This window comes from Perissodus microlepis, chromosome 14 (assembly GCF_051167445.1).
Source record: "Perissodus microlepis isolate ML-2025 ecotype Zambia chromosome 14, ASM5116744v1, whole genome shotgun sequence".
Lineage (NCBI taxonomy): Eukaryota > Metazoa > Chordata > Actinopteri > Cichliformes > Cichlidae > Perissodus > Perissodus microlepis.
In genome coordinates, this window is record NC_140474.1 from 21,172,880 (window position 1) to 21,185,788 (window position 12,909).

The window sequence follows — 12,909 nt, forward strand, 5'->3', positions numbered from 1 at the left end:
CATTTGGGAGCTTGTTTTGAAGCCACAGGACTTGGGTCATCCAACAGGACAATGATCCCAAGCTCAGCAGCAAATCTATAACAGATAGGCTGTAAAAGAAAAGAACCAAGATGTTGCAAAGACCCAGTCGAAGTCTAGCCCTCAATGCTGTGAGACGGTGTGCGGGACCTTAAGCAAATGCACGCAAACCTCAAATTACAACATTATAAAGCAGAGCGAGCTGACCACAGCAGGTCTTTATCCTGTCTCACCCCCCAATTGGTCACGGCAGATGGCTGCCCCTTCCTGAGCATGGTTCTACTGGAGGTTTCTTCCTGTTAAAAGGGAGTTTTTCCTTCCCACTGTTGCCAAAGTGTGTGCTTATAGTGGGTCATATGATTGTTGGGTTTTTTCTTTGTATAATTGTGAGGTGTTTACCTTTATAATATAAAGTGCCATGAGGCAACTCTTGTTGTGATTTTGTGCTATAAAATAAAACTGAACTGAATTGAATTAAATGTGAAATACTAAAAATCAAAAAGAAAATTATTACTTTAATTTTTAAAAAATTTTTAACACTAAGGATGGATCCAGAAGCTACTGGATCATGTGGTGTACGTAGTATTAACAGAATGGCATTGAGTCCTATGAAAACAATAACACACCTGCCCATTAGCGCTTGGATTTTTTTTTCTGTGCATCATGGCAACCCATGTAATTATGTAAGTACATAATGCTTGCCCAGTTATGTTCCAGTCTTTTAGGCTTTTCTAGTTGAAATTGACCATTTTACTACATTACAGCCCGTTTTAAAACCTTCCACAAAATCTTCTCTGACTTTGCTCTTTAAAACTCCGAAGGAACAAAAGTTAAGTAGAAGAAAATGAGAAGTGGTCAGATTTTGTCTTGGTCATAAGACCACTATATATTCGAGCTGTTTTTACATGCAACATTAGCGCATTCATTGCTGGGCATTTACCTCTGTCTGTGTCGTAGAGGAAGACAAATCGGCTCCAGTCATAGTGGTCCAACAGGGACAGCAAAGCTCCTCTGATGGACGGCCGAAGCTGCAGCGTGAACTGGCCCTCGCCTTCAGTGGGGAAGCTGGGTGTCACTAGGCTGATGTGCAGGGCCCCACAAAACGATGTCAGCGTGTTTACTGAACGCTTGTCATAAAGGCCGAAGATAGCGAAGACCCCCCTTGAATACTGAGAACAGACTGTGGACAGAGAAGAGGTGGAAGATGGGGAGGGGTCGGGGAATAGGGTGTCAGACACAAAAGGGATCCAGGTAGAAGAAGAAAAGAAAGTGGGTAAGTCGACAAAAATACTATATGACACTATATAATACTCAGTGACTCCGTTTTTGAAAGCTGCTAGAGAAACGGTCCAAAAACAGCAAGAAGGGAGGATGGAGAAGCCCTTAATTAAATTCACACTGTGGAATCTGGTTTCACATGTGAACCAATTTTAATGAGAGACGGCTTCAGCTTGTGTCAGCTATGCACTAACTTTACACTCCTAATTAGACCCACAAACTGCATTTTTTCTTTAATTTATTTTTGAGTTGTGTGTGTGACTGATTTTGCAAATGCCTAATGAAACAGAACAGATCTTGAAAATACATCAGTCATTTTCACATTAGACTGCCTTTCCAAAATGACTTTTATTTCACCCAAAACAGGCCCCAACACAATAGCCCTCTCTGCCGCTTCTTATGTACTTACACATGTAGTTATAAATTACAAGCACAAACATTTGCAGGGGCATGGGTTGAAAATCAGACGCCAACCTAAGCTCCCTGACAAGACATTTTCAAATGCTCACACAAAATCGTTCCCAGTTGCCAAAATTCACGTTGCTTCCTATGCCTTTTTTGAGAAAATTAAAATGAAATCCAAACTCCCAACAGCTTTTAGATCCTTAAGATCCATCTCTGCACACATACAGACATGCAGAGCCCAAAAAAATAAATAAAAAATCCGAGACCAAGCCACGAGTTCACTTCAAATATAGTCATTTTCTGCTACAGCACTGCAGCTCAGTCTCCAAACATCCGGAAGCTTTCAAACATGACAGAGAGAAGAGTAAAAAGCTCTGACATCTTCCGCTATGTCGCTTCTGCAAAATTCTACCCTCTGCTTTGTTTTGTCATTCATCTTTGTAGCTCAACCAAGAAAAAAGCACTTGGTATGTGAACAGAGGAATCCTCCATATTCTCAAAAAAAAAGAAAAAAAAGAAGAGGACAGAAATTAAGCGAGTGAAGTCTAAGAAAACTGTGTCATCATTTATTTCTTTTTATAGGATTTAATGTTTCACTTCGGCTGCCCACTTTCTCTTTTATCCTCTTATTCCCTCCTCCTCTTTCTTTCCTAAGTCCCATTCTTCCTTTCTTTCAAACAGCCATGTTTTTGGAATTCAGCTCTACCCTGCATCATAATTCATTCTCCGCCCCATCATACGTCACACTGGAGTAAACAGTAAGGCACGAAGACTGCAGGGTTTGCTTTTGGCAACAGTCAGGCATTACTCTAAATTCTTTCCTGTCTTTCTCCCTCTATTTATCTTCTTGTGCATCACATCACCTCATACCTTTGCCCCTTTCTATAGTTTTCCAGGCACATGCTCCATCCATCCTCTCTCTTTCAGCTTCCACCATCATCCACTTTCCTTCATCTATAGCTGCCTCTTCTTCCTGTTCCTCCTGCTCTCCCTCCCCCTGGGACTCAGAGTAATTCCATTATCAGCTATAAGCCTCAGTGGGGGTAAACACTGAGGGAGATGCAGCTTTGACGCTTGGGCTTGTGGCAATTAAACAAAGCTGAGGCCCCTACACCCAGGAGGCGATAAGGCAGGGATTTAGTCTCTGATTATGACAGGAGCTAAATGTCTTCAATTCAGAGAACTAGCATACTAGACGTACTTAGCATGCGTCATTCAGCAGTAGCTGAGTCATGGCGTTCTTAAAGTCAATGTTCTTAGTGTCTTCACAAATGAGTTTTACAACTTTTTCCCAGATTTCGGTTGATATTTCAGTGCACATGAGCGTAACATAAGCGATGCTGAAATGAGGTTGTGTTATGAGATAATAAAAAAAGATTGGACTTTTTTAGTGAAGTGCCAGGAAAGTGCAGTACTTGGAGTTTCATCTTTGATAAATGCTAAAGAAAATCCATTAGTATGTATAAATCTCAGTACAACTGGCTTGATTTTTGGATGAATTTGTGGTAAAAGGATCAACTATTTTGAGTTAAGGAAAAAACCCAGCAGAATGAGAAATAATAGAACTGAAGCACTGAACATGTGAGCTGACATCCTGGGTAGCAGATTGGAGCAGAGCTCCTGTGCCAGCTGATGACTTCTTTTGAAATTTGACTGAAACTTCTGGCTTAGATGCAGCTTATGACATCACTTGTCTTCAAATTTGAATTTTCCATCTACCTCATGGGCCTCCATCAAAACCTAAAGAAATATTGATAGCCTTAATCCCAAACCAGTCTATTTTTATACAATACCAAGACAGCTGCAACTATACACACAGGCCCAGAGCACATAACTGAAATCCCACTTTTCATTCATCTGAGCTTTCATTCTTAGCTTCTGTTCTCCGTCTATCGCTTCTTTTTTCTATTCGTGCTTCCTGATGTTGGTTTTGCCTTTCTTACACTCACTGTCTTCCTTTCTCTCTTGATTCCCTTTCTGATCTATGCCTCTATTGGCTTGTTTTTTTTTTCTAAAACCCCCTCCACCAACACCACCCTGCCGCAAGGCTGGAATGTGCCAGACAGTGGCGTCATTGTAATAAAATGTGTGCTAAGCTTGCTTCATAAAGCTTTAATGAGAGGAAGGGACCAGCGGCATGGTACATCATCACCACAGTTAAAGCACTGGACACAATAGGTCTCCAGGGACATCCTACATTTACATCTAGTTGCTCCCCCTTCACTTGTTCACGAGAATCTCCTTTTTTGTTAATGTACAGTCTGTTTTTTGATTCTTAATTACTCGCTCTGTCTGTCAAACATCTCTGTTTCTCTGCGCATACCCCTCCATAAATCTGATGTCCTTCCTTTGTCTGCTTTACTCAAGCCTCTACATCCGCGGCCGTCCATGTTATTCTCTGATTTGTATCTCTGTGCTTATATAGAAAGCCCTCTCAATCATCTGCATACTCTGCAAAATCACTTTATTTCTTGTTTTCACATTCAAATTTGTCCAATTTGCATAACAGGGAAGAAAGAATGTTGCTGAAACAGTACAATAATTCACAGTCTAACAGAGTCGCTCTCTTTGCTTCTCTGGTGTTGTTCGCTCTTTAACCATTTTCCCTCTCAAATTCCTCACCATGATGCTGATGTCTTTACGACAGCTTCTTGCTTTTCTTTTGTTAACATAGCAGAGAGAATAGATACCTTCTGTAACAGCACAGCATCAAAAGTTATACACTCAAAAAAAGTAAATTGGGTGGTTGTTGCATTTACAAAAGTCTAACTTGTCATTTGAACAAAATAATTTCATGTTTCTATGGTGAACGCAATTAAATCACGTTGGATGTGCATGAAAATCAAAAACTTAATTTGTTCTTGTTCAGATAACATGATACAATCTAGGAAGAGTGGTTAGTTGCCTGGACTCACAAAATTCACAAGATCACACAAGGTGTCAAACCACAGGAAAATCACTGGGGTTATAAGAGGCAGACAACCATACACACACCACGTGTATTGTATGTATTACTATTTATTATGGTTTAACTTGTCAAGGACAAAAACATAAAGAAAATTCTGTATCAAGCATAGCTTTCCTACTTTTGTTGAGTACCACCATGGCTCAATGCCATGGTGGTACATGCTGTTGCCTCACAGCAAGAAGGTCCTGGGTTCAAATCCACAATTTGGCCAAGTTTGCAATGGATTCTCTCTGCGTACTCTGGTTTCCTCCACAGTTAAAAGTCATGCAGTTATTAGGGTAAGGGTAATTGGTGATTCTAAATTACCCAAAGGTGTTAAAGTGCAAATGGTTGTTTGTCTCTATGTGATAGTCTGGCGACCTGTCCAGGATGTACCCTGCCCCTCTTACCCTATCACTTCCGCAGCCCAGATAAAGATAAGAGGATGGGTGGATTGGAAGTTGCTCTAAATCCGTTGAATTTTTTTGTTGAACATTATGTAATATGAACACAACATGCACTACAGACAGAAGTTACATTTGTTCATTCAACAATCACTGGTGTAACAAACAAATATTTTACTAGTTCATGTAACAAGACTGACTTTTCATGTGCCAAAGTGTTTAAACAATATAACATGACTTTAAATAAATTTAAGTAGACTAACTTGGTACAAACAACAACAAACATATATCGTGTTGAAACAACACAATCAAGCTGGATTAATATAACATGATTTGTTTAGATGGAACATAAGTGGCAAGATAAAATTATGTTCATCCAATGAATTTTTTTTTTTTTTGAGTGTACGCATATACAGACCCATACTGTAGATGCTGTAGTTACCTTCACACACAAGCATCCCTCCATCCTCCATAGCACACATGCAATTCTCAGTCTGTGATCTCCCATTATCTTGAGGCAAAGGCCAAAATAAAGTACGCACATGAGCAAATGAGGAGTATGTGGCGTGGGTGTGGTCTCTGGCCAGCTGCAGAGGAGGGGTGACGCAGTGAGCTCCCGGGGCGGCGCAGGGGCGGGGTGAACAGGTGTGCTGGGATCTGACAGTGATTGTGTCTCTTTATATGTTGGCAGTGACAGTCGGAGGAGGAGGGCGGACGTGACAGCAGAGAGAGAGCTGGAGTGTCTGTGTCCCAGTAAACAAACCACAGTGTTAAATAAAAGTTCTGCTGTCGTCAAGTTCGCTCCGGCTTATGTTTCTTGGGTCCAACGTTACAGAGTACAAGCTTGTTTAAAAGCCATAAGGTGCATTTTCCCTGACATTGCCTGGGGCTGCCTACAGGGTAGAGCAGTAGTACCCGAGAATGGAGGGGTGGGGAGTGGGGATGTGGTGAATACCAATAATCAATTTTATGTGCAATATAATTATAGACAAATGAACTGCACAATGGCTTACACTGAAAGTTCACGTTTAACTCATTTACCCAGGGGTAAGCTCTGGAGAAGCAAGCTCCTGTGCAGCAAAAGTGTTCAGAGTCCAGATTTTCAAAGAAAAAATATTTTACTGCTCGAGGATGATCCTTTGAACAGTAAAATGTCACAGTGACTGAAACTCCTACTGTATGTGAAGTTAGTTATTCTATTCAAAAAACATATTGTGCCAGTTAGGGTTAGTGTTCATTTTTTGCTCCGGTAATTTCTAATGTCTTGCTCTTACCTGTACTTCCTCCCCGGCTCATGTTCCTGATTGTCATCACCTATCTCTTCTTACCCAGCTGTATCCATTCCTGCTGATTATACCTCTGTGTGTGTATGTGTGTGTGTGTTTGTAGCCACAGAGTCTTTCTTGAGTTATCTGATCCAGCTTTGTCTGTTTGTGGAACTCCTGGTTTATTGTGGTCTCTGTTGTGAACTGTTGGATTACCTTTATTCTTTGATTGCACTTTGTTATATTTTTGAGACTAGTCACATTCATTAAACGTATCTGACCGGTGAGGTATGAAATAGAAAAACAACTAAATTAATTAGAGATGCACCGACTGGCCAGCCAGATTTGCTTGACCCTGATTGGTCACCGGCTAGTCAACCAAGGTATGTCAGATTAGGATAAGGTAAGGTAAAATATGCTAGGTAAAGGTGGGTGTTCAGCAGAATATTTTCAGTTAACTCTTTGCACTTCTTTCCAACAACAGAGCACCTTATTTTCAGTTGTTTCAGTGAGAGAGTTTACTGCAGAACTTACTGCAGTTTGGGGGGAATTGTTAGGTTTGATGATTTCTTTCATCGTGAAAAATACGTGTATTGAAGAAAAGTGAATTTTTGTTTGCATATGGTTTTAGCTACTGCTTTTGGTGAAAATCAGTGTTGGCTGGTCACACTTGGAATCGGAATTGGACAAGAGAACTGCAATTGGTGCGTCTCCAACTTAAATTCAGTTTCATTAATATAGAAACAAAAACAAACAAACAAAAACAAACCCATAAAAATCACTTGTGACAAAAAAGAAAGAAAGAAAGAAACAGTTGGGGGATAATATACTAACAAATGAGAAAAAAGTTTTCAAAAGTTCAAAAGGTTTTTCCAGAGAATTTTTTTTCCACCCATCCATTTTTCTTCTGGTTACCCAAGTCAGGGTGGTGTTGGTGGTGGCCCTTTTTGCCATGTGACATAAAACAATTCCTGTTTACATTCGCACCTATGGCCAGTTTTAAATCACCAATTAACCTAACCCATGCACTTTGTGAAAAACCTAAAAAGAACCCACACAGACATGTGGAGAACTCCCCACAGAAGGGACCCAGCCACCGGTGGGTTCAAACCCAGGGCCTTGTTGTTGTGGGGTGACAGTGCTAACCACTGCACCATTCTAGAAGTTTCGTTTATTACACAGTGAAGCACTACATTTGTATGGGCATCAAAAGCTCTGTTAAAGAGGACCATTATAAAGACAAGATAGAAGACAAAGTTTGTAGATCAATAAAATCTGGCAGAGAGCAAAGTCACTGTATGGATTTCAGATTAGTTCCCATATAATACACCATACTGGAGATTATGACACAATGGAGCAACTTCTTGCAAAAAGCTGCCGGCACCACAAAGGTTAGAAAAGAAATTTCATAATATGCCTGTAAAATTGTTTTACTGTTTTCAATAAAATCATGCAACAGTAAAACACATATATCACTTTTTCCCGCAGCTCTTCGTAAAAAGCAAACAGGTTAACAGATGCTTCTGTAATAGACAATCATGCACACTTTTTACACACATTTATTTTTAAATCAAGAAAGCAGCTTTTTATCCACTCTATTTATGAGCAGAAAAGAAAAGAAAAAAAGGTATGTGAAGTCAGGCTAAAAGCCTAAAGATTAATATTCTTTGAGAGAAAATGCTCACTACTTTATAAAATAGATCAAAATTAGGAGGCATCCGAGAGCTTTTTAAGCAATGGCCAATTGTTCAGCACCAAAATAAAGAGGTATGCACAGCAGTATAAGCAATATAAGCAAGAGGCATAAACGAGTTATGAAGAATTAAATATTTTTGTGGTTTCCTTCCCAGAGACATCATTATAACGCATTCTTCTCCCTAGAAGAGCACCCTAAAGAGTTTTTTGAATCTCAGGGGATATGTTTATCCAGTTTAATAAAACATATTTATAATGCAAAAATCTGCAAACATGCAGAGAACAATTGATCAGACATTTTCAGGGACACCATGCCTCAAGTGGGCTAATTAGTAGCATTATAAAGACAAGATAAAAGATAAACCTTGAAAATCAATAGTCTGGGAAGAACATTCGGCCACCTTATGGATTTCATATCGAATCCTCTCCAGTAGAACATAGCTAATAGGATAACTGAGCCACAACAGCTTCATAAACAGGGGCAGTGATTATTGAGAATGATAGATTGCTATGTACCCTACTGTGTGTGTGTCTGGTTTTGCTGTGCTTGTGAATAAGGCCATTCATTTCTCTGTCTGCCTGCTTCTCCCATCTATCTCGCTCTGTCTTCCCTTTTTTCTTCCCTCTTTCACAAAACTGCCTCAAGCAGAGAGAAAACGGAGGCTTCGGTTGTTCTCAGTGAGGGAAGGAAAGAAGAAATGGAGAGAGAGAGAAAAGCAAGAGAGGAAGAGAGTAGTTCCAAAACCCACGAGGGGCTCTGACAGCAACAAGAGAGTGTAAAGTCTGCCAAGCAGACAGTGCAGAGGAAAAGAAGAGGTAGAGAAAGATATTTACAAACAGGCAGAAAGAGAAAGTGAGGAAATACTGCTCTGGAGGGCAGTGAAGGAATAGAAAAGGCTTGGAAATTAGTCCTTAAATGCACTCATAGCCATTTGAATGTGTTGGGAGTCAGGTCTTCACATTAATAAACACACGCACACACTGACGTTTACACTAACACACTGACACACACACACCGACACACACACATGCACAGCTGCTTCAAAGAGCATTCATAATATGTCTTTTTTTAGGACCAGTGTCTGAATACAGGGTTGAATGTCGGGTCAGGGGTGAGGGACATCAGGAGAAAATGCTCCTGGGTAGAACTACCACACTTACTTCTTTATTCTCTTTGATTGCATCTTTCTGCTTCTCTGCACCTGTTCATCCTCCTCACTCCTCCCCAGCTCCTCCCTCAGGGCATGTCCCTGAGGCTTCATGAATAAAGCTTCTAAGAATAAGAGTAATGACTGGGGAAAATGAGGACAGGTACCCAAGAGAGAGGCAACTACAGTACTTGTGTGGCCTTTAGTGTTATCACATTTAGGGAATACTAATAGTTGGTGACACTATGGCTCACTCCCTGCTAGGGATGGGTACCGGTATCCGGTGACATGATGGCACCGGTTCTGACATAAACGGTAGTAACCAGACTGAAAAGCAGCGCACATTTCGGTGCTTTATTTCGGTGCTTTTTTTTCCTGAGCTGTGATACACTTTAGATTCTAGCCAATCATTTTACATTTCCGAGGATAGTAGGCGGGTCCAGGTACATATGTTCTTTTAGAGCAGAGCTACAGATTAAAAATGCCCAAGGAGGACAGGTCAAATGTATGGCTGTACTTCACAGCAAAATATGCAAACTCAGCAGCCTGCAACAAGTGCTTTAAGCTGATACTGTGATACTGTCAAATTTAAATTTAAATTTATTTATTTAGGACAGTGCATGTTAATGAACATAAATGTAAAAAAAAAAAAAATTACATGAATGTAAACATGCCAGATTATAGCCAAAGGCTAATTTCCATCTGTTGTCCTTAAACATAAAAAAATAGACATAATAATTCATAAAAATTCATCATTCATTCATAATAAAAACTCCATCACCAAACTTACACATACACACCATTCTGTTCCCAAATAAAACATTAAAACTATACAACTCATACATGATCACACACTTGATTTGTCCATAACCAGTTTTTAACCTTTGCCTTAAACAAATTGAGCGTAGAGCATTCTCTAATGGGTTGAGGAAGACTGTTCCACAGATGGCCACCCTTAACAGAGAGGACGTTCTGCCCAAATGCTGTCCGTCTGTGGGGTATAAACAGGTCTCCTCAGATTGTAGCTCGAGTGGTCCTGTCTGAGCTTTCTTTATGCCTAATGAACTGCTTTAGTGGTGGTGGAGCAAGGGAGTGTAAGACTTTATATATTAAACACACTCTTTTAAGTTTCACTAAGTTATTGAAGTTCAGTAATTTATGTTTTTTTAACACATGACAGTGGTGGTGGGAAGTCGGTTTTTTGTCAAGTAGTTTTAAACTTCTTTTATAAATGTTTTCAATAGTTTTAAGTGTTGTTGGACAAGCAAGTGACCAGGACGTCAAACAATAGTCCATATGAGAGATGATCATTGAGTAAAAATAAGTTTGCAACATTCATATTTAAATTATTACGTATATGATTAAAATTTCGATTATTAAATTTAAGTACCTGGGACACTTTATTTATGTGACTCTTGAAGGATAATGTTGGGTCTAGAATGGAAAGGAGGTAACACCTCAAATCCGATGAAACACCTGGCGACGCATAGCGTTTTTTTTAAAAGCCGAGAAATGCGCCGTATTTGATAGCTTGCTGCGAGACCTCACACCGAGCGCATCTACTGTGGGTGGGTTGCCAGTTATCGGACCCGGAGCAACATCCCCCAAAAACCCGAAGAATAGAGTCCTGGCCCCTAGCCCTGCCAGTGTAGCAGAAATGATGACGGATGATGATGGCAGCAGCAGCAGCCGTTCTTCTCTGCGTGAGTAGCGTAATGTTGTTCGTGTGTAATTTACGTTGAGTAGGCTAACCACGTTATTACATTAATGCATGTAAGGTGAACTAGCAAACATCATCATAGCTACATGCGGCTGTCTTCTTGTTTGATGGCAGATACTCCTTTCACCCTGGCCAAAAAGGCTACAATGACCAAAGAAAAAGTGGAAAACAGTTAAACATGAGAGGTTTTTGGATAAAGTTTGTGTTTTTTCCATTGTTTAAGCACTGCTTCCAGCCAAGAGTGATACCATATATGCCCCATAGCTGCAGAAAAGGCTAACATTGTTATCTTTTTACAAAAAAAACAGCTGAACATGAGAGGTTTTTGGACAAAGTTGGTGTTCTCCATTCTTTAAGCACCGGTTTGAGCACCGGCACCGTTTCAAAAGTACCGGTTTGGCACCGGTATCGGATAAAACCTAAACGATACCCATCCCTACTCCCTGCTATCAAATATATGTAAAAATAAATACTTGGACACTTTAGATCTTACTTTCGGATCATTTATCCTGTGACTGAGGTGAGTTAAATGTTACTAATTTTCTGTAGTTCACAATGAGTTGAGGTTATTGGCTGTCTATCTCAGTCACCTAGAGAATATGTTCATATACAGTAAATATATTAGCAAATCTTACTATAAAGACACATCTCCTGGACAGTGCATTTCATTTGCAAACCCACAGGTTTTTCTTTTACAGTGAAATTTCCACTTGCAGAAAGAAAAGCATCAATGATGGTCAATGATGGTTGATCCTCACGGTTGTTGCCCTCGCAAGTGATGTTGAAAGTGATGACACAGCTTCTGAGGCAAGTCACGCTTTGGTGTAACTTCAGCAGCTCTCAAGTTTTCTGTCCTTGTGTGAGTATACAGTCTTGTTGGTAAAAAACGATTTTTACCGTGTAGGAGCTTCTCAAGGATTCTCACATTATGCTGTGGGAGATGTTGCAACAGCCTGAAAAGACATTCTGGAGAAAACTAAACAAAAGAAATATTTGCCATAGTTTTGCTAACTTTTTTGACTTTTTCTAGTCCTACATCAACAAAGGTTTTTTTCTGTTTGGCGACACTTATTGTTCCAGAAAAGACTGCAGTGAGCTCAGTGTGCCTATAAGAGCAAATGCGAACAGCGATGGTCTGTGGTGACGTCACACAAGGAGTGCAACAACAAATAATCAGTGCGGTGCCCAAGAACCTGCCATAAATGTTTGTTGAAGCAGAGGTTATGATCAGTGATGGGAATAACGACATTACAAGTAACGCCGTTACTTTTTTCAGTACTATTCCTATCGTTACAACGCCGTTACCGTTAGAGAGATTTGTGACGTTTAGCGTGTTTGGAGTGTGTAGTTAATGTGTTGTCTTGTGTAGTGTTGTGGATAGTTTTGTGTTGTGTGTCAGAACAATGAGGCGACTGCTGTCTCCAGGTAGAAAACAGGAGTGATACACCTGCTGTCAGACCTGCAGGTATCAGGCTGTGATGTTCTCCTTTATAGTGGACAGAAATTATTTTTTTGAAGTGGCACAAATAATTTGTGTGGCATCTTATTGAATGCAGAACAGCTGATTGTTCTGTAAATAGTTTGAAATGGTTATTTAAAAAATCAAGGTAAAAGGTAAATGGCTGCAAATAACTTTGTTGTTTGCAAAACTTGTGCATAGGATTTTAAAATTGTCAATTTATATTTGCATTTAAAGTTATGAAATATGATTCTTTAAACATGTTTGTGGTTGTTACAGTAAAAAATATAACTTTCGACTCGGATTTTATATTTTTTGTCTGATTTTAGATCAATTGTGTTAATACAGTATGTCAAAATGAAAACATAACCATAAATTCAGACACGTGAGGTTGTGCTGAAAAAGATGATACCAAACAAGGCAAAGTAAATAGTTTTTAAAGCTGCAATGTAGAGGGAAAATTAAAAGTAGTCAAAAATGGCCAATTATACCCTGGACCCCAGAGGGTTAAACATTTTTTTTTTAAAGTAAAGCAATAGTTACTTTTCAAGTAATTAATTACTTTTAGAA

General features: G+C 39.7%; 1 protein-coding gene across 6 annotated transcripts in view; it reads right to left on the minus strand.

Moving 5' to 3' along the window:
• Window positions 1-12,909, minus strand: part of gria4a (glutamate receptor, ionotropic, AMPA 4a) — a 113,755-nt gene that overhangs the window by 61,700 nt on the left and 39,146 nt on the right. For all 6 annotated transcript variants that reach the window (XM_084951589.1, XM_084951587.1, XM_084951590.1 and 3 more), the window contains exon 3: window positions 959-1,198. In XM_084951589.1, the coding sequence (XP_084807715.1) occupies window positions 959-1,198 (240 nt within the window). The remainder of the gene's footprint in view (window positions 1-958; window positions 1,199-12,909) is intronic.